The sequence below is a fragment of the Hylaeus volcanicus genome, chromosome 1 (genome assembly GCF_026283585.1).
Source record: "Hylaeus volcanicus isolate JK05 chromosome 1, UHH_iyHylVolc1.0_haploid, whole genome shotgun sequence".
NCBI lineage: Eukaryota > Metazoa > Arthropoda > Insecta > Hymenoptera > Colletidae > Hylaeus > Hylaeus volcanicus.
The window spans coordinates 938,471-961,690 of record NC_071976.1 but is presented as its reverse complement, the minus strand read 5'-3'; the positions used below and the strand labels follow the sequence as shown (position 1 = coordinate 961,690).

Sequence of the window (23,220 nt, the reverse complement as noted above, 5' to 3'; positions counted from 1 at the left end):
AATTACTCGATATTTCTTATATTATAAAGACATTGTTATAGAAATAGTGGGAAACTTATAACGATACGATGCCCGAAGTAACGATTAATAATGTTATCGTTAATTTTCCTTTCAAACCATATTCTGTTCAAGAGGAATACATGGCAAAAGTGATAGAGTGTCTTCAGAATAGCAAAAATGGTGTTCTAGAATCTCCAACTGGAACAGGAAAGACTCTTAGCCTTTTGTGTTCCTCTTTAAGTTGGCTATTAACCAAAAAAGCCCAATTGCAGGCAGGGTCATTAGTCGGTGCCATAGAGACACCAAATTTTGGAGGACATTTCTTTAAAAAATTAAGTAATGGACTTAAAGAAGCTGCAGGCAATTCAGAGCCTTCTTCTAGTTTTAACTGGACAGCACCAAAAATTATCTATGCATCCAGAACACATTCACAACTGTCTCAAGCGATACAGGAGTTAAAGAGAAGTTCTTATAAACATGTAAACGTGGCAGTATTGGGATCTAGAGATCAAATGTGTATTCATCCAGAAGTTTCCAAAGAGACTAATACTTCCAATAAAATACATATGTGTCATTGCAAAGTTAAAACTAGAACATGTATTTATTATAATAATGTTGAGACAAGGAAAGAGGAACCTTTGTTCAAACAAGAAGTATTAGATATAGAGGATTTAGTAAAAGCTGGCCAGAAATTCAAATGTTGTCCATACTTTTTATCCAGAGAACTTAAGCAAAATGCAGATATAATTTTCATGCCATATAATTACTTACTGGATGTAAAAACACGCAGATCCCAAGGTGTAGAACTGCAAAACAATGTTATTCTTATAGATGAAGCACACAATATTGAAAAAATATGCGAAGAGGCAGCATCCTTACAGATATGTAGTACAGATATTGCCATGTGTATTAATGAAGTAACAGCAGTAATGGAAGAAATGGCTAATGATGTTACAAATAATGATTTTTTAATGGAAAATTCAGGAAATGTACAAAAAGATTTTACTGCGGATGATTTATGCATTTTGAAAGCTATGTTTTTAGAACTGGAAAAGGCTATTGACTCTATAAAAATAGTAAAACGCGATGAAGGAGACACACTTCCTGGTGGATATATTTTTGAATTGTTGGAAAAGGCACAATTAACCCATGGCAAGGAGCAACTAGTAGTAGAGAAACTAGACAAAATTATTCTTTATTTAACAACTACAAGTACCTCTCCATTTGCAAGGAAAGGTAATGCACTCCAAAAATTCAGTGACCTGCTAAGAGTTGTATTCAGCAATGCTAGTAGCTTATACTATAGAGAAAAAATTAAACAATGTTATAAAGTATATGTTCAGTTAGAGGAAACAAAAAAGAATTATAAACATGATATATGGGAAACAAAGAAAACCACTTTAAAAAATGAAGGCAAAATGATTAGTTACTGGTGTTTCAGCCCTGGTTTTAGGTAAATTGAGTTACATATATATTATTAATATATTATTTTATGTATATACCAAATATAATAACACATACATTTTATAAAGCATGCAGCAGTTAATGGATCAAGGTGTACGTTCAATAGTATTAACAAGTGGTACATTGTCTCCATTAAAACCTTTTATATCTGAACTTGGGATACCAATCGATGTTCAATTGGAAAGTCCACACATTGTAAAAGGAGATCAAGTCTGCATTGGCGTTCTTAGCCAAGGTCCTGATGGTTTTTCATTAAATTCTTCTTTCAATACAAGGTATATTTATTAAAACTACTTTCACACAATGTATATCTAACATATTATTCGAATTGTACAACTTCTTTTAGGAATGATCCAAAATATATAGCATCTCTTGGACGAACTATATTTAATTTTAGTTGTCTCATTCCTCATGGTATGTTAGTTTTTTTCCCTTCATATCCAATAATGAAGAAGTGTAGAGAAGAATGGCAAAACACAGGTTTATGGACAAAAATTGCAGACCATAAAGTAATTATCTTTAATAATTATTAAGGTTTGACATATTTAAATATGTAACAAAATTATTTTTTTATATTTATCAGCCTATATACGTAGAATCACAATACAAAGATGGTTTTATAAATATAATGAACGAATATTGCGAAAAAATTAATGATCCTTCTGGTAAAGGAGCCATCTTCATGGCCGTCTGTAGAGGTAAAGTGAGCGAAGGACTCGATTTTGCTAATGCAAATGGTAGAGCTGTATTAATTACTGGTCTTCCATTTCCGCCTTTAAAAGACCCACGAGTTATATTAAAACAGCGATACTTAGAAGAAATGAGGAGTAACAACAAAGATGTAATTGAACCTCAAATTTGCATCGAAATATCACGTATCGAATATGTTTTCCTTATCTTTTATTTTGTATAGGCTTTGTCTGGACAGCAATGGTATCAACTTGAAGCATCGCGAGCTGTTAATCAAGCTATTGGCCGAATAATACGTCATAAAAATGATTATGGAGCCATAATTCTTTGTGATTGTAGATTTGATAATCCAAGTTTTAAAAAACATTTATCTGCTTGGTTGAGACCTAATATTAAAAACTTTACTAATTTCGGAATAATTACAAAGAATTTAAGAGATTTCTTTAAATATGCCGAACACACTGTATGTTTTTTTCTTCGTAAGAATACGTGACAATTTGTTACAAATTGTTACAAATTTTAACTTTTAACAATTTAATTTTTAGCTACCACAACCAAATATGCCGCCTAAAAGTAATAATATTTCGGTGTCTGCAATGGCGGCATCTTTTGATACAACTGTATCTCGAACTGCGCGAAATGTTACAAAATACATGTCTGAAACAACGACTTCGTTAGAAGATACTTTTAATATAGACTCATATACTAATGAAAATGGAAAGGACAGCAAATCATATGGTTTGACGAAAAAGAATTTCTCCGAGCTTCTAGCAACGGAGTCAAAGCCCGTAATTAATTTTAATGATTGCAAATTAAAGCAAAATTATGTCACCTGTGACCTAACAAAGAATACCATTGAACCAATTACAAAGAGAAGAAAAATAAAAATGTTACCTGTAGAATTTAATGAGTGCTTGTCTGGTCCTTCAACTTCATCTGGGAACACAGCAAGTATAGATAATTCGAAATATTCGCAACAAAACTCTCAAGAATCGAACAATGATACTGATAAAAAGGCTTTGGGCAAAACATACTTAAAAGAGGTAAACGCGATCTATTACATACGTTCGAACATATAAACAAAATATTTTTTTAGGTAAAACGTTCCTTATCGGAAACTAATTACAAAATATTTGCAAAAATGATACAAGACTATACAAAGATGGGCGATCTCGAAGAGTTGCTCAAAGTACTTGAAAATATATTTCCACGGAAGGAAGGCTTATTTCATTTATTTATAGGTACGTTTTACATCATTATGAGGACTAATTGCACTATATTACGAAGTATGTACAATTATTTAAAGAATATATGAATTTGTAGGGTTTAAACGTTTTTTAAAAAAACAACATATCAATGCATTTGATACTCGCGTCACACGTTTACAAAACACGCAGATATTACATTAAATATTGCAAAAAATGGAAAGACTGATAATTTCTAAATTTATAGGATGTTTATAAAAAGTGTGCTTTAAGTAAGTATTACATGTTTTTTAAATTGTTTAATTTTTTGTTTATAATCACGACAAATAACATTATAAAATAAATGTAAAGGTGAATGTATTATTATTATTATTATTATTATTAAAACGTTTAGTAATTAAAACAAAAATTAGGTAACTATAAATTATAATTAAATGTTATCCAATTATTTAATTTCATTACATATTTTATAGTATTATATTAGTACATCTTATAATTACGTGGCAGCATATTATTAGACAGTCTAAAAATAATATTTCATTAATACTTTAAAATAAAGATATAATAATGTACATATATGTATATCACTTATTTTAAATAAATATGTTATTTAATCAACATATAACATTAATGTTTGCCTTACAAAGGTTGGTTAAAAATTGCAGTTCTTTTTACGACTTCATGGTATCAACTTCATTTGCGTCTATATTATTATCAACATTTTTGTTATTATCAGCTTCTTTTCTTTTAATAGCATTGGTCACAATTTCTTGATAGTACTCTCCAAATACGCTGCGATTATGAGAAATAACTATTAAAAATTGAGCTGCTATGGCTGTTAACTCTTCCTGAAGCGATGAAAGTCCTGGCGGCACTTGTTGCGGTGCCGTAGATTTTGACAATATTATCTTTTGTAAAAATTGTCGAATTCTCAATTCTGTAAAAGTATAAAAAATGGACGAGATAACAAAATTATTCAAATAGTATAATTATTAGAATTTGCATCACTTACTTATAAGATGCCTAATCTTATTTTCCGGTTTAACGAGTTCCAATATTTGTCCTTCTAATAATGTTTCCAACTCTGGAGATAAGTGAGTAATACCAATCTCCTCCAATGTTGTTCTTACGTCTGCTTTCACTTGCAATACAATATTCGGCATTACTATTTCCAAATCCCTACCAACGGGATAAATAAAATTCAGTGTATAATTCGAAGGATTATGATTATCTGTTAGTCGCTTTTAGGTTATTTTGTACATACTTGTTTGAATGCACAGATTCTAACAGCACATTAAGATGTTGTTTAATATTCATTTTAAAACTCGATACTCCATGAATTGGCGCACCCACTGTATTGTTTGCTAACAATATTACGGCGCCTATAATACTTAACCTACTGGTCTTATCACGCAATTCTAGTAATCTATCTTGGTCGAGCATCAATGTCTAAAAGAAGAATATATAATAAAATTAATATTTATGAAATTATTTACATTAAAAATATAAAATTAAAACATGCGTCATTCTAGATGAATTGCATTGTGAATACAAATTAATTCTCCTAAACATACTTCTGTTTCTGGAGTGAAATCCCACTCTAGAAGATCAAGATATGCTTCAGCTAAAAGACAATGTGTGATCTGTCTCACAGCATTAACATCTGCTGAACTATCCTTGATTTTTGTAGGATCGAAATGCCTTAATAACCATTTTTCTGTATATGGCAAACCATTTGCACAAATTTTTAAAAATTCAGCAAACTTTGCTTTTTCATATTCGATACTCGACGCAACTATATTTGGTCTCATCATAGTAATAGTAAAGTTTGCCAGATCAAGTTGCATAAGTTGCAATACTTCCATTATACCTTTAAATATTTCGATAACATCTGTTTTTTGACTGAGCTCTCTAATCTTTCCATCTCTTACTGGCGCACATACTTTACTCATAATTGAAATCACATATTGTGCATAATGATGGAAATCCAAAACACCTTTTTCTGCTTGCTGTTTAATTAGATCTACATCAAGCACCTCCTTTAAATTTTCTCGTATTTTTGCATGATGTGGCAACACTAATTCATCTAAAATCTGTAAAAAAGAAAAAAAAAGTTATTCAAAAATACGCAAATATTGTATTACTTCGTAAAATAGATATGAACATATTACTTCTTTAATTTCGTTTAATAAAACCAATGCCTGCGTATAGATCGGAGGATCTTCAGTTAATTGCTCGGCTAACAAGTTCCAAAACGCGGTATGCATAATATCTTTGACTCTCTTGTAAAATGTGCCATCTTCGTGTTCAAATTTTTGTAATTGAAAATTTTTGTCCAACGCAATTTCGTGAGCTAAAGTCATATTTTGCATGTCATTAGCGACTTTTATGATTTCTTCGAGCGGAACAAATTTCGGCGGCGATGTTCCTATTAATCCAGCTGTCGTAAAATTTGGTATTTTTTGTCTATACAAATCATAAACAACGTTATTTTTTAATTTACATAATATTTATTTACAACGTGCAAGCAATAATCCTAAATAACAATTGAATAATTTACCCTGTAGCACTGTCTTTTTCTGTATCAGTGTTGGAATTAGTTTGACAATCTAAAGGCGTAGATGTACTAGCTTCATTTATGTTACATTTCTGTTCTTCATTGTTTTCCATTTTTTGGTTCCTTTAAAATATATCTTGTTATATTAAAATATTTAACAAAGCTTATGTTTACTGTAACAGATAACACAGTAGATATTATTAAAACATTAAACATTACCATGTTTAAAGAAATGTAATATTAATAATCATTTGTTATATTAGTGACAAACATAAATATTGAAATTGGGAGATTTTATTCACACATAACTCTATAATTAATATAGAAGATAAAGCTATAATTAATATATTAGGATTAAGACAAAGAAACTATATAAATAGTTATGCACAAAGGCACACTGACCAAAATAAAATACCAGGAATGAAATTTAATAATCCCATTGACCCTGGAAGTTTGCGACTAATGAAGAGACAGCAAAGAGTAATACCCCATATTACTCCAGCACCAACCAAAATTTTATTCCTAATAAAACATCATTTAATTGTGTGCATAATGATTAACTTTACTTGAAATTAAATGAAAACACTTTTAAGAATAATAGGAGCATTACTGTTGATATATAATTATAATGACAGTTTTTCTTTAAGATGTGAAATATCATAAATTTAACAATAGAAAATGAAAACATCTATGCATTGCATATCAGTGAAGTAATGCCTCTTTTACTATGAAGTAGTGAATTCAAATTTCTCTCCAAAAATGGTAGTACCTTTTTATAATAATTAATATATAATTATAATAACATAGGAGAATTAAATAATTTATATATAGTTTTCTATATATGTTTTAAAATATTAGATTAGAAAACATACCTGTCTGCCATGATTGGTATTAGATTGAAATGTTTTGTTGTACTAAGATCTGCATTCAGCAGCAGCTGGCAGTTGAATGCACTGCTTCGCTTAAAGAAGGAGGTCAAACCTTGTCTATAAAAAGAACATCCACATAAGAAGTACCCTTCCTTCTTCATTTTAAAGGATTGGCATATTATTTTTATTTACAACAACCTGCCTCATAGTTATAAGTTATACAATTAAATACAATTACGCATTTACTAATCTGTTTACAAACAAAGCTGAACGAATGTTTGTTCATAAGATGACTTTAAAAATATATTTTCTTTAAAAAACTTGGAAACACTACGACGCTGATTATTTAAATTGAACTACCTTCAATTTTTAATATAATTACAAAGACGCAGTTGCACTTTCGCTAAAAACTGGAAACGTATAAAAACGAAATCTCACTTGTTTAATACTTCACTAAAATATTTGAAGGCTCATTACAAAAAATTTGTATTCCTATGGTAAATTCATTAATAATTTTACGAATAAATCATCGTGTCAAGAAATGAGTTGTGTCCCAAACAGCTGTGGATTGTGTATTTACAACTTTTTAGGTTAACATTCAACAGTGAAGTTAGGCATCTATATCGAAACAGTAGCGTCATCTGCGAATTGCCTTTTTTTCTCAATAAATATTATTCAAATTGCTCTAATTGTCTCTTTTATTCTCTAATATTTAAATGTTTAAAGATGTATGTATACTACTCATGAATTGAGCATTTGTATCGCAGTATATGTAAATTAATTGATTCTATGAATAAAGATTGTTTACGAATTTCGACGTATGTTCATGCGTACGATAACATGAATTTAAAAATAACAATTCGTAATCATATCGAGACAATAATAACATATAAAACTGGAAAGTCTCAAAGTGTGCGTGGCATTGTCTTCCTTAGACGGTGATATGACTCATTGTTGTTCACCTTGAGCTTGAACAAAGTTGCATAGTCAGTGTTACCAGATTTTGGCTCCCACTCGCGCGCACGCGTCGAGAAAAGCTGAGCGCACAGTGCTGTAGCTACAGGAAACAACGTATGATCTCATAGCAACGATTGCTGCTAAAACCAGGGAAACCTTTTTTTTTAGTTATAAAAAGTGTGTTTTGTCTGTAAAATTATTTCAATGCCTATCTCTATGTTATAATTTATCCACATAATTATATACATATGCAATTTTCATTTATAATTCTATTTTTCTTCGGAGTTTTGTAAATTGAACAATTTACAAAATCTCAAAATATTGTTATACTCGAATAATTTATTTGCATAGAGTATTAATTATTTACTTAGATCCAAACCTGATCTAAAAATACGAAGATACAGACTCCATAAATTCCAACAGGAGTTGCTCGTATTATGTTCTGATAAACACAATGACTTATTGTTAGTGGCATCATCTAGCGTCAAGAGTACTAAAACCCACATACAGAGAACTCTTATATATGAGAGACTAGGCTAAGTACTTAAAGTATTTGTTTATCATAATAAATGGTTAATAAGTATGTTTAGCTTTTGTATACGTATACAACCACAGCCATATATATATTAGATTTGAACTGAAATGAACTCGCGCGATTGTAGCGCGCTGTCTGCGCGGCTGTCATTCGTTACCTATCTATGTATTAATACAGGTTTTAATAAATTTGCACGTTCCTTTTTAACGTTGCACAAACAAATTTCTGATAAAGTGTTTCAAAATTGATGAATCGTAAGCACGGCAACTTGGTTGCAAAGAAATGAGGTAATGGAGTGTTCCACGTTAATTGAGAGTAATGAGAAAACGGTAAAGCGACTTCCAGTCGTGCGCGTGGACAACAGAATTGAACAGAACCGGCCGCACGCGCCACCACCATATTGCATAAGGCCAAAATTGGCCCGTCAAAAATGTTAAGCTTTAGTAAAGTTGTCGGACGATTGCCAAAACTTACAAGGCAATCGCACCTTAATAATTTCTGTCAACCTTTAAAATACATTGGTAAGCATCTGCACGATAACTTTTCGAAGAAATATCTTTCCATAATTCGATTGATAAACTCTCTCAACTTCCAACTTTTCGATTAAGTTTTCAATTAATACTTGGTTAATTATTGTAATGCTTGTAGTAAATATTTAAATTTGATAATTATCGACACGTAAATACGTGTCCTTGTAATAACAATTATTTATTAATATTCCTTTAAAATTTCATACGGCATGTGCCATTTGAAGTATACACCATGCGACATAACCTCAAAAACTTATTGTGCAATTTCTATTAATATGTTCGATCCTGTGGTATAGTTAATAGGAAATGACTAATATTTTCTTCACTTAGACGTACGCTTTACAATTATTTTTTATAATACGCATACTTCTTTGAGATTAATATTCCAATATTTCTATTATTACTTTATTAGTATACAATTTTGTATTGTTTTCTAGGAATTGTCAGAGTTAATAATTCATGGTTTAGCAATAATGCATCTAACAAAAAAACATACAAGTCCCCTGAAACCACCATAAAACCTGAAGAATGTGTACCTGAAAGTACGTATTCCAAACCAAAGAAACCTCTTCCTTTCTGTGAATTACATCCTAATGCATCTTGTCCACCATCTTGTTATGAAGTTTGCGGAAAACCAGTTGATTCGCAAAAATGTGATGAGAAACCTCCAACACCACCACCACCATATTGGAAAATATTGGCCACGTTAATTATAGCAGGAGTTACAATCTATGCGGTACATCATTAATGATCTTACATGAATTATATTTTAATTTTGTATTCAAAATAACTTGTAATCAAGGTTTTAATGTAAATCGTAAAAATATTTCTTACTTTTTCCTTTAATACTTTTATTTAAATGTATTCCATAGATATCTTCCACAAATTGGTTTACATCAAAGAAATCAGATCCTCAGACGGATGTAAGTAAGAGTAAGTTGAGTTATAGTCTATCTATTCAATTTTGAATAACATGTAACAACTCATAATTAATTATTTTTTATGATAAATATTTAGGAAAAAGAAGACACAGAAGATCATTGGAAAAACTTAAATCTCCTTCTACTTCTAGTTCAATTCCTAAAGATGTACCTTACCTTTTAATAGGAGGTGGAACTGCTGCATTTTCTGCATTTAGATCAATTAAATCTAGAGATCCTAAAGCTAAGGTATATTGCATTTATTACAGTACATTTATTTTGCTATTACATAGTGTTAATAATTAAATAATTGCTTTAGGTTTTAGTAATAACAGAAGAAACAGACTTTCCATACATGAGGCCACCATTATCCAAAGAACTCTGGTATAATACAGATAGAAAAACCAGTGCAGAGTTACTTTTTAAGCAATGGAATGGAATACAAAGAAGGTAATTCATTCATAATAGTGATTTATATATTAAATAAGCAACAGATATAATGCATCTATTGTGTTACAGTATATTTTATGAGCCACAGGAATTTTATTCGAATGTCAGTAGTTTAGTTGAGTCTGATAAGGGTGGAGTGGCTGTAGCTACAGGTTGGAAAGTTACGAAAATTGATGTTCTAAATAAAACTGTAATACTCGATGATGGTTACGAAATAAAGTACGATAAATGTCTTGTTGCAACTGGTAAGTGTAGTTAATTTTTGTTCAAAATATGTACGTATTTTTAATTTGAATATTTTTGTAGGTGCCTCGCCTAAAAATCTTCCAATTTTCGAATCGATCGAAGATAATCTCAAAGACAAAATTATAACGTTTAGAACAAAAGAAGATTTTCTCGATTTAGAAGATAGCGTACACGACCCTAAACATAAAAATATAGTAGTAATCGGTGGAGGATTCCTCGGATCAGAACTCGCTTGTTCACTTGCCCGTAATGGTATGTTTTTCTCTTTTTTTTATTAATACAATTGTTTAATTAATAATCAATATAACGAAATAGTTAATTATATTTTTTTTTTTTAGTATCCGAAGACAAGAAAGTGTATCAAATATATAAAGAGAAATTTATAATGGATCAAGTATTGCCACAGTATTTAAGCGAGTGGGCAACAAAGAAATCAATGTTAGAAGGTGTTCAATGTATTCCTAGTTCCGAAGTTGAGGATTATACGTACAAGAACGGACAGTTGTCTCTCGTTCTTTCAGAAAATCGTACTGTACGTTTATATTCAAAGACTTATGTAAACGTATCGCGACACTATAAATAACTGTTTCTTTTTATTTCCATGAAAAGGTTGATGCCGATCAAGTAGTTGTAGCAGTAGGTGTTGAACCAAATACCGGTTTGGCGTTAGATTCGCATTTAGAAACAGATCCCGTTCTAGGCGGCATTCTTGTAAACGCAGAATTACAAGCAAGGAGTAATGTTTGGGTTGCTGGAGATGTAGCTTGCTTTCACGATATTCGACTTGGTAGAAGACGAGTGGAACATCATGATCATGCTGTAATTTCGGGAAGACTAGCAGGAGAAAATATGACTGGTGCAGGTAATTGAAAAATAAAATAAATGTTACAGTGATACAAAATTAAGATACTAAAAGATTTTTGTTTGTTTAGAAAAACCATATCTGCATCAGTCGATGTTTTGGTCCGACTTAGGGCCAGAGGTTGGATACGAAGCGATCGGTATTGTGGATTCATCACTGCCAACTGTAGGGGTCTTTGCTAAACCGTCAGAGCCAGTTGTTTCATCAATGTCTGCTTCTAATTCAAATGAAACAACTCTGTCCTCGAGCGATGATTTACAGAAATTGAATACGACTCAAACTCAAAGTTCAATAAAAGCGGAAGTGAAATCGGAAACGATTAAGAGCATTGACGAACAAACCAATTCAAAAGAAACTGATAAGTCAGTCGGCGATGATTCAAAGCCAACAACAGAGGAACCCAAGAAATACGATGACTTTGGAAAGGGAGTTATTTTCTATTTACGAGATGATATCGTAGTTGGCATAGTGCTTTGGAATATCTTCAACCGAATGTCAGTTGCTAGGCAGGTGAGTGTATGGGGCATATGAACTATAAGGAACAGGGTAATCGCATACGCATCTTCCACAGGTTCTTGCCAGGGGTACAAAATACGATGATTTAAACGAAGTAGCGAAACTGTTTACTATTCACGATGACTGATTCCGATAATGTAAAAAATGTGATAAATATGTGACAAAATCATGTCACTACTGTACGTGGTTTTTTTTATCCATTACTCTGAAACATTTTTACAAATAAAAAATCTACAACTAGTACATTATTCTTGAGTTCAAAAGGTATGCCATGTATAAATATTGCACATATTACGTACAAAATAATTCCGGAAGAAATCTATAGACGATGGCATTTTTATGAACATTCAGATACCGTTTCTTACACCACTATTAAATGTAAACTTTATTAGGTGATAAATAAAAAACTGTTTTATTAGTTATTAAATGAGAATTTAATGTTTGTTAATATACATACACATGCATAATGAATAAAGCATATTTTGTGGAGAAATAGGTATATTGAGAATTATATGCATGTAAGTAAACTTTTTCAAAAATATTGTAACAACGTTCCATGTTCACGTTTCATTTATTGAATCAGATCTTTTTATAGATACTTTCGGTAAAATTCTATTCCCATACCTTTTATCTAATGTATCCATAAATCTGATATAGTTATGGCACTGATAATCGTCCAATATCTATGTAAAAAATATTGCAGATATATACAAGTATATGTAGGAAAGATTATATACAGTATCTACATACCATATGCTCAAAATTCATTTTTCCATTTGTCACATGTTGCATTATCGTATGTTGACAATGATTCAGAAGCGATACACAGTAGTATATTATGTAATCAGGCGAATATAGTACACAAATCGCAAAAAAATGCATAATTTGAGGCCAAGGAAGTAAACCCAAAAAGCACTGAGATATCAGTAAGTTACATATTAAGGACCAATCCACTCCAAAAGTACTCTAGTAAAATAAATTAAATGGAGAAAGTAACTATACATTGAAGTAATTTGTGTAATATACATACCTTGAGTGCAAATTTTATATGTGGAAATTCATTACTAACAATGCTTTCTAGGAGTTGCATAAACATAAATTGTATAGCACATTCTTCTTTAACACTTTTGTCTATGACCTTCCCCAAATTCGGCCATAAAAATATTGTCACCGGAAACTGAATTAATTGCGTAATAAATAATTTGCATCTGTAATCAGCGATCATATCCGTAAAGTATCATTTTAAAGGCATTTAAAAAGGTCAATGATGATAACATTCTTAGACTCAATTTTATAATAATGGTGACTAAGTTTTCAACCTGAGACCTGCCAATGATGATATTTGACTAGCTAGAGTAACCTTGCATTTTGTTATTGAAAGATACTACCAATTTGACTACTAATACTATCAAAAGGGTATACTCGCGGTCAACTGAGGCACTTACTTTTAATGTAATATATAAATTCAAAATTGCAAAATAACTTAATACGCACTTTCCGATATTTCCTTCACAGATAATAAACACTGTTGATAAAAACCAATCGAAGCCATCGAATTTTTTTGGTCTTTCATATTGTATAAATGCATAACAAGCATTGATAAATTCCTGTAATTTTTCTTTCATTTCAATTGTATTTTCCATGATATCATTATGTTCTGCATAAGACAGAACTAAATCAATCCCGTGGATCTCTTCTGCAAACCAGAAATCGGTACTTGACGATACACTTTCTTCCCACTGAAAGTTTTCTCCGTATTCTGCAGTCGGAATTGCTTTTTGCATTTGATCTATTAATTGAATCAATACTGAAATCTGATGGACAAGAAAATAGTTATAATAATTGAATGCATGTAAAACAAAAATATTTATTACCTTTAATGGATCACGCGATTCTGTATATGCTTCCCTGACTTGCTGAACCCAATTACTGTCTAATAATCCAGGCTTGTCTTCTTGTAGTAAATTTTCTAATTCCGTATTATATTCTGTTTCCGAGAAGAATTCGTTTTTGCCTACTTTTGGGGGTGGCAATTTTGGTAAATCGTATTCTTCCGATTTTGAGCTTTCTTCTTCATCCTTGCATTTAATAAAATATGTTTTCGATAGAATTTTATGTCGTAACAAAGTATAATCATCGATGTATTCCGTACTTGTATCTTCGTTATCAGTTCCTTGCATGTTTAAATTTTGATGTTCCAACAATATGTTCTAAAGGACACTTATGTTGTAAAAAATATGCATAGAAAATTAAAATGTCTTTATAAGATACACTTGAACAATACCTGAAAGTTTAATAATTCTATTAAATATATATTAATATTCAAATTCCAGATTACAGTATCTAATGATAAAAGTCCTAAGTAATAATAACTGGACTCAGGATTTACTGAATCTCTGAACAGTTCAAATAAGTTAAGTGGGTGATTCTGTTCCTCTTTAATGTACGACTCTTTTGTATTTGTCATAAATGCAGAAAAACCTAAGGACATTTAAAATATACAGTTAACATTAACGAATTGATACTAAAAATGAAATGAATGTTCAGTATTATTCTTACATTTAAAATTAAGGGAAAATAGTGTTAACACATTAAGAAATGTCTGAATATTTTCATGATTCCATGGATCGTGAAAGTAATGTGGATCCTCTACCAAGTTACACGTTTGCGAAAGCAAAGTTGATAAAACGTGTGGCGCGAGATTAGCAAGTAGACTATATCCTAAATGAAAAAATGCTGCACGCGATACGAAATTAACAACTTTCATTGATGACCATGACATTCTTAATGGTGCAACAGATCCTTCAATTAATTCCTGAAATACCGATGATTCCTGAACGAGAGCTTTCAATCCAAATGGTATAGATACCATTTTAAGCAGTAGCGTATTAACCGCACTGCAAATAAAATTTTATTTTTTACTATCGTATTTCACCAATGGAAAAAGATCACCGAAAAATAAAATTTACCTATTTATCTGTTGTGCTTTATTTTCATTCTCGAAATAAGATTTATCTAACTTATTATAGAAATACGATACAGCAGGATAAAATTCTTTCTCGATCTTATGTTGTATAATTTCGTATACATCGAATATATCGAATAGCTTTTCTATCACTTTAAATAATTTAAGAAGATATTCAACATTCATTATAGAAAAAGGTTGTTTCAACATATTTGATGCTATTACCATGATAAACATGGCTGGACATTTTGTTACATTATTTTCGAAATTAACTGTATGTTCTTTACATTCCGAGATAAGAAATAAAGAACCATCTGTTGTATCCAACATCTGTAGAATAATGTTTAATGTGTGTGGCCATATTTTTATGTTATTTTCAGGAAGAGAAGGTAAATGACATAATGCAATGTGATAAAATTCAGAGTCATATAAAATTGTCGGTTTGTCTAAAATAATTTGTAGAGCATAACAGGAAACATCGTATACACCGTTTAATGTATCGACGGATAATTTATTTAGAGCTTTCAAAGAAGCTGTTAGGAATTGAAAATCCGAAAATTGACTTTCGGATGTACTTTCAGCTAAAACTTTTCTGCCTGCCTCGTAAGCGCAAAGCTGCGATACAAAACACAAACAATGCAGATAAGTTACTGTTTCTACTGTATTTCCATTAATAATAACTTCCATTGGATCATCATAAATAGATATGGTTATAGAATGAGGAGGATCCTCTAATTCTTTTTCTACATAGTTCCTTATATGCTGCAACAAGCTCGGTGATTTACCTAATGCATTTAAAAACATTCTTCTAGTAGCAAGATTAACAATCCACTTCATACTCCAGTCAGCACGTGGATCTAATATCGAAATAATGTTCAATATGTTTAATGTTTTTGTTTGTATTTGTGTTGTAACGCCAAATTCATGTGTACTTAAAAAGGTCATAAATTCTTCTATTAATTCTTCTGTAGTTTTATCAGGATTTCGTGCACTTTTTAGCTTTTCATTGTGGTAACAAATTATTAAATGTATAATACGAAAGATTCTTTCGTGCAAGAAAAATTTAAAATTAATACCAGCGATTAAAGTAGGTAATATTTCGAATGTTTTTCGCAATTGATATTGAGCGTTAAAGGCATCTAATAAATTTCTGTACACATCATGCGATTGCGAACAACTTAATAATTTTGCATGTACTTGTAAACTAGCTTCGAAAATAGGTCTATTTTCGTCTGCGAGACTATCCAGTAAAGCTTTTTTAAGCGAATCCCACACCGGGCTATTGTTTAAATTTGACAGATCATTTTTTAATAAAACTTCGTAACCGGCTAACCTAACATGCGCAGGTTTATCATGATTAATTTTATCAACAATAATACTATAATATTCATCATTATTTAGAGGCGAGTTCCAATCTTCACTTGTTTGATCGCTAAGGCATGAAAGGGATGACAAAGGTCGAGTTTCAGAAATCACAGTCGACGCAGATCTTGAATTAGATTGTTCGAAAATTGTAGCTCTTATAGAATTCAACAAAACAGACATTTCCTTCGACTGTATTATCCTTTGTGCTATATCGGTACAGTCTTCACCTTCCTCCAATGATTTTTGTACACTAGTTTCAAACTGTTTCTTTAAATACTTTTTTATAGATTTTTGGAGATTCGGAGAAATATTATTCTCCATGCTCGCAAGATGATTTAAATGTATTTACAAAATCATGCTTAGCCCTTTTAACTGAGACTAATGGTTAAACGTAAGTGAAGCATGTGCAAATGTGCATTAAAGTTCGAATGTTTTGACTCAGTTTCTATGACTACCAGTTAGGGTAGATGTAGGTGTTATAGAATAATATCCTTTATGTAGCGTAACAAAGTCACAGTTTCTGTTTTATAAGGCATGCCTCGTGCTTACAACCACTTATTTATAACGGAATTGTTGTGTCATAATAATTAATAACAAAATGACATAATAATCATTTACAATATTTATAACTTTGTAAAAATGTATAGATATACAAGTAACACAATAAAATTAATATTTATATATATATGTACATGTACAAACATAGACTTCTACATATCTGTAATAATTAAATGTTACTTTTAACGCGCAACTACTTTAACATTTGAAGACTTTGATCGCAACGCATGAATTTCTCCTCGTAAGGTACACACTCCTATAACTCCACGTTTCACAAGAAAATCTGCAAACTATAGAAGACATTTTAATTTCAATACTGTTCACGGATCATTGCTAATTGAATTGTATGATTTTTACCAAGGCATTATTTTGATCATTAGGGCCAATAACTACGACAATACTATCTTTATTTTCTGCAAGTGGTTTGGCATGTGGTCCAAGAGTTTCAATTTGAGTTTGGGATAGTTGTACATTTGTGAATGGAATGTTGATACTTCCCGCCACAGCGCTTCTTTCAAATCTATAGAACGAGAATGATTACGACTAAAGTACTAATAATTAGTAAGTTATAAATTAATCTGTAGGAATAGGATACTTACTGTATATTATTACGTATATCGACGACTATTAATCTCTCAGAAGTAGTATCTAATAAATGTAAAAAATCGTCTACGCTAATTCTCGGCACTTTTTCAGTTCCTGGTTCCGATTCCGGCCAATCTACATCCTACAATGCAATACACCTATATTTAAACTTTTAAAAAAATTATGTAATATGTAGTATGGTACATTCGAAATGTGTTTTTATACCTTTGGTTGGTGAAATTGATGTTTTCTATATGTAATGCTGGCTGGTGTATTCTGATACATCGTCATAGAATCTTTAACACATAATTCTATATCAATTTCAGGAAGATCCGAGAATAAAAGAATACATTCGTTGAATCCCGAAGTTAAAAGTGAATCGCGCAACTGTTTTAATATTGCTAAGCCAACTAAAAGTGGAAACGAGGAATCGCCTAGCAGAAGTTTATCCCATAAATGGAGTATTTTGTGAAGTGGGAATACATCTAAAAATATACATATATTAGTAAATAATACTTTTCCTAATTCTTTAGATAATGTTAACATTAGTACTATAAACTTACGCGAAAACATTGTTAAAAACCACGGTATAGCAAACAATTCCGGTACAAAGTTAATCGATCTAAGATGATTAGCCAACTGTGGATCATGAAATGCTATAATTTGTGAAAATTTTCCTAAATATTCCTGTATAATGGCAGAGTTGTCTTTCAAAAAGAATTTATGAAGATATTTTGCAATAAATGCGGATAAACATTCAAATGCCCTAGCTGAAATGAAAATATTTATTTAATTTGAAAACAACATATCGTGTATAAATGTAGGGGAACTCCGAGCAAGACGGGTTGATGACTGGGCAAGATGGGGTAAACCACATTTTTCCCGGAGTTCCCCTATTCACTTTATTACCTTCGTTGTCAAAATTAAGATAGAGAAACGGAGCTGTTAGCGAATCTAATCCCTGCCAGTAAACGTAATGCGGATTATTCCGAACCCATGCTTTCAGTAATCTCTGTAATCTCTCATGACCTGCCCCAGATGATAATAATTCGCTGTACTGATGACACCTCGGTATGTCTACCTCTATCTATGAAATTAATAATAACCTTAAGTATCAATATAGATAACAAACAAATTTTTATTTCATTACCTGCCGATCTGTATGCGTGGGTGTTTCCTTATCGATCATGTCATACCGTTTCTGAATGTCACCAGTAATACCAAGTAAAGCCGCCCAAACAGATCCTCTAACAGGTGGTGGTATATCTTTGTGGGCTTCTTCTATGATTGCTTCTCGGGTTATTGGGTAGACCTAAAATTATATTGTACCATCTTTACTATAATAAAAATCTTGAATTATTTCAAATACAAATACCTGTAGTAATCTATCGTATAAAACAATCCTATGAAATTGATATTCTGTATCCCTCTCTCTTATGATTAAAGGTAATTGAGAGGCAGCATCTATTAAATCTTCTTGCGATTGAACACGCATTCTGTAAAGAAATTCGTAAACAATTAGTAACATTTGAAGAGAAGTTAATTTTATATTTATCATCATTATACTTACTGATTTGTTAACCATGGATAATTTGCTATATACGGAATGTGAGATAATCGTTGACGCAGTGTATCGAGCGGAACTTTGATTACGCGTAGATCAAGCAAACCAGCGCTATCTCTACGACCAAATATTTGACCTAAAAGTATAACTAAACTAAAGAGAGAAATTATTAGACCATTCTTCAGTTTTGTGAAATGCGATACTTATAATATTCTTATAATTACTTTGGAATAGATAAAATAGGTGGTCTTGATCTGATCAATCCTTGTTTTTTCAATTCCACGGTAATGTCTCCGCCCGCCAGCTGCCATAAATAATACAATTCGTCCATTTTCCTAACAATAACATTCTTATAAAGATTTTCTTCTTTTTCATTTTCATTATTTAATAAAAACTCTTCAAATATCGGCAGTTTCAACAATTGCTCTGGTATTTTACGTTTCGAAGGATGAATTTGAAGACAGGAATCTATAAATTCTATTACATTATCAGGCAATTCCTGATACAATACTAGATTAGTATTACTGTAAAAATTAATAAACAGTTGTAATATCGTAATAAGGAAAATTACAACCTTGTAAGTGCTATAGCAATTAGTTTCTCTCGCTAGGCGTTCAAATACGGAAGTTTCGCAATGTATTAAACTAAGAACTTTTCGCAAACATTGAGATAACTTTACACCTGGCCAAATTGGTCTTCCTAATAATAATTCAGCAATAATTATACCCAAAGACCAGGAGTCCACTTTTGGACTACTAATACCAGGACTCAAAAATACTTCAGGTGCTGTGTATTTTGGATACCTATAAATAAACATAGGTAAATAACAATTATTGAAATGAAACACACATTGATTCTTGAGTTAATACATTTTTTATGTATACATACCCAATAGGAAAAGATACATTTTTTCCATTATCTGTCATATAGTACAGACCAAAATTATATAACTGTACATTTCCGCTCTTATTAATGAGTATATTTTCAGGGTTTAAATGTCTATGCACTAAACCTAATGCATTCATTTTTTGTAAACCTAATAAGCATTGAAATGTTATTTTTATAATATCATCTATTCCTAAGTTTTCCTTATTGCTTAATGGATCTCCATTGTACTCTGTAACCACCACTATTCTTTCTATAAAGAAATTAATTTAATTTAAATCACAGATTGATTAGATCATAGAATTAATAAATGTGATTTTTACCATGTTTACTTCTAATTATATCAAGATAAATTGATAAATTTGGATGGTGTATAGTCTTCAAGAACTGAGACTTTCCATATATGGTTATTGAATTCGGTGTAAGAGGTAGACCATTGCTACCACAAACTTCAACTGGGTGACTTTGTGCAAAGAATGTTATTCCACCAAAACAGCGTTCTTCATTTTCTAAAAGTGCTGGACACATTTCTATGTCTACAATTAAGACGACAATTTTTAAAAATAATTCGATATAATAGCAAATATTTTTTATGCTATAGTTCGACAAATTTCATACGAGATAAAACGTAGAAATATTTAAATAATACACGTACTCAATTTATTAATATGTTTTTAGGCAATTCCAAAACATAGGTCAACAAGAATTTATATTCTTAACCTCGAAACAATGTTTACGAAAACCACTGTGTTATTATAAAAGAAATACGTTGGACGATTTCTTAGGTTTAAATTTTCTCATGGTTGAATTATTGAATTATTTGTGAAATAATTCAAATAGTAAATTTGTCTATTCGTTTTGTTTATCGCGAAACATGACAAGAACACCCTGAAACACCCACTTTGTTGGAATCTGAGCATAAACATAAAGCAGAAAAGAATTTAAATACTCGGTGCGCCACTTGTGTCAATTTCATAAACTGCTATGCAAAATATTTCAAAATAGGTATCCGTGTTACTATCTATAAAGGTAAATTACATGTTATGTAGTCTATGTTTAACCAAGTTAGTAAAGTATCTTGATCTAGTAAATACGGGTTCGTATGATACTTTGTTCGATTTATTTAAAACAAGTTTATAATTTTTTTAAAAATGCATAGAGAAATTAAAGAAAGAATGATGAAACAATTGTTGAAACGAAATATTAGTTTCATATAACTCAAAATAACGTCTTGAGAGGCATTTATATTTTTGCAACCATAGCATTAGCCTATGCACGGTCCTGCTCTCGACCGCGCATGCGCACACATCGCGGCCATGGTCACAGCACTGCTTGGTTAGGCGATCCATTTCTTTCCGGTTTCAGTCGAGCAGTGGGTCGGTTCTCTTCGCTTGGTGTCTGAGTTCCACCAGCAATAAAAAATGACGTGAGTATTTAATCTGTCCATATTTCAACAATCCCACGTTTACTTGCTTTCTTCTTATTAAAAGTACTTCATTTACAATAATCTTTAAATGTACTTACTAATATTTTTGTTAAATAAACGTGTTTTCAAATCTTACGATACTTGAATATTGTACAACATCGACACCATACTCATGGTGTCTTCTGTATTCACAACTTTATTTGTTTTGTGCTTTATTTATTTAATATTATATCAATAGTAATTATTACTGAAATCTGAGTTGCATATAATATAGATAAAGTCGAATAAAAATTCATTCATTGCACACGTGGTAAAAATGTATGATGATCAATTTAACCCACAGGTCCAAAGTATCGCGTGATACATTGTACGAATGCGTGAATTCAGTTATTCAAAACTCACAAGATAAAAAAAGGAAATTCTTAGAAACTGTGGAACTCCAAATCGGTTTGAAGAATTATGACCCACAGAAGGACAAACGTTTCTCAGGCACTGTCAAGTATGTTTCTACCTGACATTGAGGATTCTTTTCAACGTTAAATGTTAATTAGTAAAGTTATCTTTTTTTTTTACTAACATCTGAAAAGGTTGCCTCATGTAAAGTCAGGAAGCTGGGTTTTACCCATGCGGACCTTTACCCAGGGTCTTAAATAAATTGGGGAGGTTTTTTACCGTTATTTTTATTACAGGATCATGACTCATGATCCTGCTGGTAAGTTTTAACCTACAATGTGGTCAGAATTTAATTGATTCAATTATTGAAACCAATGTTCCATGATGGTAAATTACATTGCATGTATTATCTGAATGATTTATGTGGATTATTTAAGTAATGCTGAGAACATTGACTTTGATGATTGTATTTTCAACTCTTTAAAAATTAATTAACAAATATATTTTGAACTTTATTTGAAAAAGATTATCATATAAATTGATTGAGTTATTTAAGAGATACAAAGATATATTACTATAGAAGATGCTAGTTTTGTAATTAACTCTGTAAATTGTTTTTATTAAAGATTAAAAAATATACCAAGACCAAAGATGCAAGTTTGTGTTCTGGGTGATCAGCAACATTGCGATGAAGCTAAGGCTAATAATATTCCGTATATGGATGCAGAGGCATTGAAAAAATTGAACAAGAACAAAAAACTTGTTAAAAAATTAGGTAATTTGAGATCTCTAGTTTTATAAATTTGATATTTTATGTCTTCCAAAAAAGCACCATTGTTATTAGAAAATCGTCGTAGCTGTGGTTGTCGAATGGAAGAAGAGTAAATTCCGCACTCGGTGAGGGCGTCGTTTTCTATTGCTTCGCACCTCAATCCGTGTCGAGACACGTTTTCGAATTATTTTTAATTACATATTTAAATGTAATTAGAAATTTAATGTTGACTTTTTTATAGCTAAAAAGTACGATGCTTTCTTGGCTAGCGAGTCCTTAATCAAGCAAATTCCGCGTATTCTTGGTCCTGGTCTTAACAAGGCTGGTAAATTCCCCGGTCTTCTGTCGCATCAGGAATCAATGGTTGGAAAGATCGATGAAGTAAAAGCCACGATCAAGTTTCAAATGAAAAAGGTACATTTTCGAGTTGTGAAAATTATTTAAATTCTACTGCTTTATTGCGACTACCGACGGCCAAAATTTCTGTACAGAGAAACTGTTAAACGTGTATTTAAAAAATTTATTTTTAGGTATTGTGTCTATCGGTAGCGGTAGGACACGTGGAAATGACTCCAGACGAATTGGTACAGAACGTACATCTGTCGATCAATTTTTTGGTTTCATTGTTAAAGAAACATTGGCAGAATGTGCGTTCGCTTCACATCAAATCTTCTATGGGACCTCCTCAGAGACTATACTAAATGAATTGGTATAGACGCTTTTGGATGTATATTGAACAAATAAAAGAAGAATTGAAAATTAATAAATTGTGTGCTTTTTTTGTTACAATTTGTTATACTTTTACTAGCGGAATCAATTCCGCTTACATAGAATAGATGTTTAATAAATATTGTTTAGCGATTTATTTCTATTGTTCACTTGATGTTTCATTCAATATGAAATGTA

The 23,220-nt window shown here is 31.2% G+C and overlaps 6 protein-coding genes across 14 annotated transcripts; 3 read left to right on the top strand and 3 right to left on the bottom strand.

Annotated features, from left to right (window-relative positions):
* Positions 1-58: 58 nt before the first annotated feature.
* LOC128873519 (regulator of telomere elongation helicase 1 homolog) lies at positions 59-3,754 on the top strand. Its single transcript, XM_054117148.1, has 8 exons — positions 59-1,453; positions 1,533-1,739; positions 1,811-1,973; positions 2,048-2,305; positions 2,378-2,617; positions 2,700-3,197; positions 3,251-3,395; positions 3,478-3,754. Exons 1-8 carry the CDS (start codon positions 69-71, stop codon positions 3,561-3,563), a joined length of 2,982 nt encoding a protein of 993 aa, XP_053973123.1. The 5' UTR covers positions 59-68; the 3' UTR covers positions 3,564-3,754.
* Positions 3,755-4,024: 270 nt separating this feature from the next.
* Positions 4,025-7,702, bottom strand: LOC128873553 (T-complex protein 11-like protein 1). 7 transcript variants are annotated; one of them, XM_054117194.1, is made up of 9 exons: positions 7,146-7,702; positions 6,789-6,902; positions 6,319-6,438; positions 5,920-6,039; positions 5,531-5,825; positions 4,934-5,452; positions 4,624-4,808; positions 4,372-4,538; positions 4,025-4,296 (listed from the first exon to the last, which is right to left on the bottom strand). In XM_054117194.1, exons 2-9 carry the CDS (start codon positions 6,797-6,799, stop codon positions 4,031-4,033), a joined length of 1,683 nt encoding a protein of 560 aa, XP_053973169.1. In that variant the 5' UTR covers positions 6,800-6,902; positions 7,146-7,702; the 3' UTR covers positions 4,025-4,030. The 7 variants fall into 7 exon arrangements, with proteins under 7 accessions (XP_053973169.1, XP_053973161.1, XP_053973185.1 ...); XM_054117186.1 differs by having other exon boundaries at positions 7,224-7,702; XM_054117210.1 differs by lacking the exon at positions 6,319-6,438 and having other exon boundaries at positions 7,146-7,700.
* Positions 7,703-8,426: 724 nt separating this feature from the next.
* LOC128875349 (apoptosis-inducing factor 1, mitochondrial) lies at positions 8,427-12,044 on the top strand. Of its 2 annotated transcripts, XM_054120870.1 has the most exons (12): positions 8,427-8,798; positions 9,245-9,349; positions 9,431-9,543; positions 9,680-9,740; positions 9,825-9,976; positions 10,047-10,177; positions 10,247-10,422; positions 10,484-10,675; positions 10,762-10,955; positions 11,033-11,285; positions 11,356-11,795; positions 11,857-12,044. In XM_054120870.1, exons 1-12 carry the CDS (start codon positions 8,708-8,710, stop codon positions 11,926-11,928), a joined length of 1,980 nt encoding a protein of 659 aa, XP_053976845.1. In that variant the 5' UTR covers positions 8,427-8,707; the 3' UTR covers positions 11,929-12,044. The 2 variants fall into 2 exon arrangements, with proteins under 2 accessions (XP_053976845.1, XP_053976835.1); XM_054120860.1 differs by having other exon boundaries at positions 9,245-9,543.
* A 307-nt stretch (positions 12,045-12,351) lies between these two features.
* Positions 12,352-16,610, bottom strand: LOC128875330 (uncharacterized). Of its 2 annotated transcripts, XM_054120839.1 has the most exons (8): positions 14,771-16,610; positions 14,361-14,698; positions 14,086-14,282; positions 13,676-14,011; positions 13,296-13,615; positions 12,832-13,009; positions 12,552-12,767; positions 12,352-12,484 (listed from the first exon to the last, which is right to left on the bottom strand). In XM_054120839.1, the coding sequence occupies exons 1-8, from the start codon at positions 16,450-16,452 to the stop codon at positions 12,362-12,364; spliced, it is 3,390 nt and encodes a 1,129-aa protein (XP_053976814.1). In that variant the 5' UTR covers positions 16,453-16,610; the 3' UTR covers positions 12,352-12,361. The 2 variants fall into 2 exon arrangements, with proteins under 2 accessions (XP_053976814.1, XP_053976806.1); XM_054120831.1 differs by having other exon boundaries at positions 13,296-14,011.
* Positions 16,611-16,735: 125 nt separating this feature from the next.
* LOC128875340 (TBC domain-containing protein kinase-like protein) lies at positions 16,736-20,634 on the bottom strand. Its single transcript, XM_054120852.1, has 14 exons — positions 20,379-20,634; positions 20,047-20,259; positions 19,727-19,976; positions 19,413-19,641; positions 19,063-19,337; positions 18,845-18,991; positions 18,650-18,770; positions 18,425-18,586; positions 18,184-18,361; positions 17,838-18,044; positions 17,500-17,759; positions 17,289-17,416; positions 17,047-17,209; positions 16,736-16,979 (listed from the first exon to the last, which is right to left on the bottom strand). Exons 2-14 carry the CDS (start codon positions 20,249-20,251, stop codon positions 16,872-16,874), a joined length of 2,433 nt encoding a protein of 810 aa, XP_053976827.1. The 5' UTR covers positions 20,252-20,259; positions 20,379-20,634; the 3' UTR covers positions 16,736-16,871.
* A 360-nt stretch (positions 20,635-20,994) lies between these two features.
* LOC128884619 (60S ribosomal protein L10a) lies at positions 20,995-23,081 on the top strand. The gene is made up of 5 exons (XM_054138109.1): positions 20,995-21,149; positions 21,493-21,648; positions 22,169-22,317; positions 22,556-22,728; positions 22,845-23,081. The coding sequence occupies exons 1-5, from the start codon at positions 21,145-21,147 to the stop codon at positions 23,013-23,015; spliced, it is 654 nt and encodes a 217-aa protein (XP_053994084.1). The 5' UTR covers positions 20,995-21,144; the 3' UTR covers positions 23,016-23,081.
* Positions 23,082-23,220: the final 139 nt, after the last annotated feature.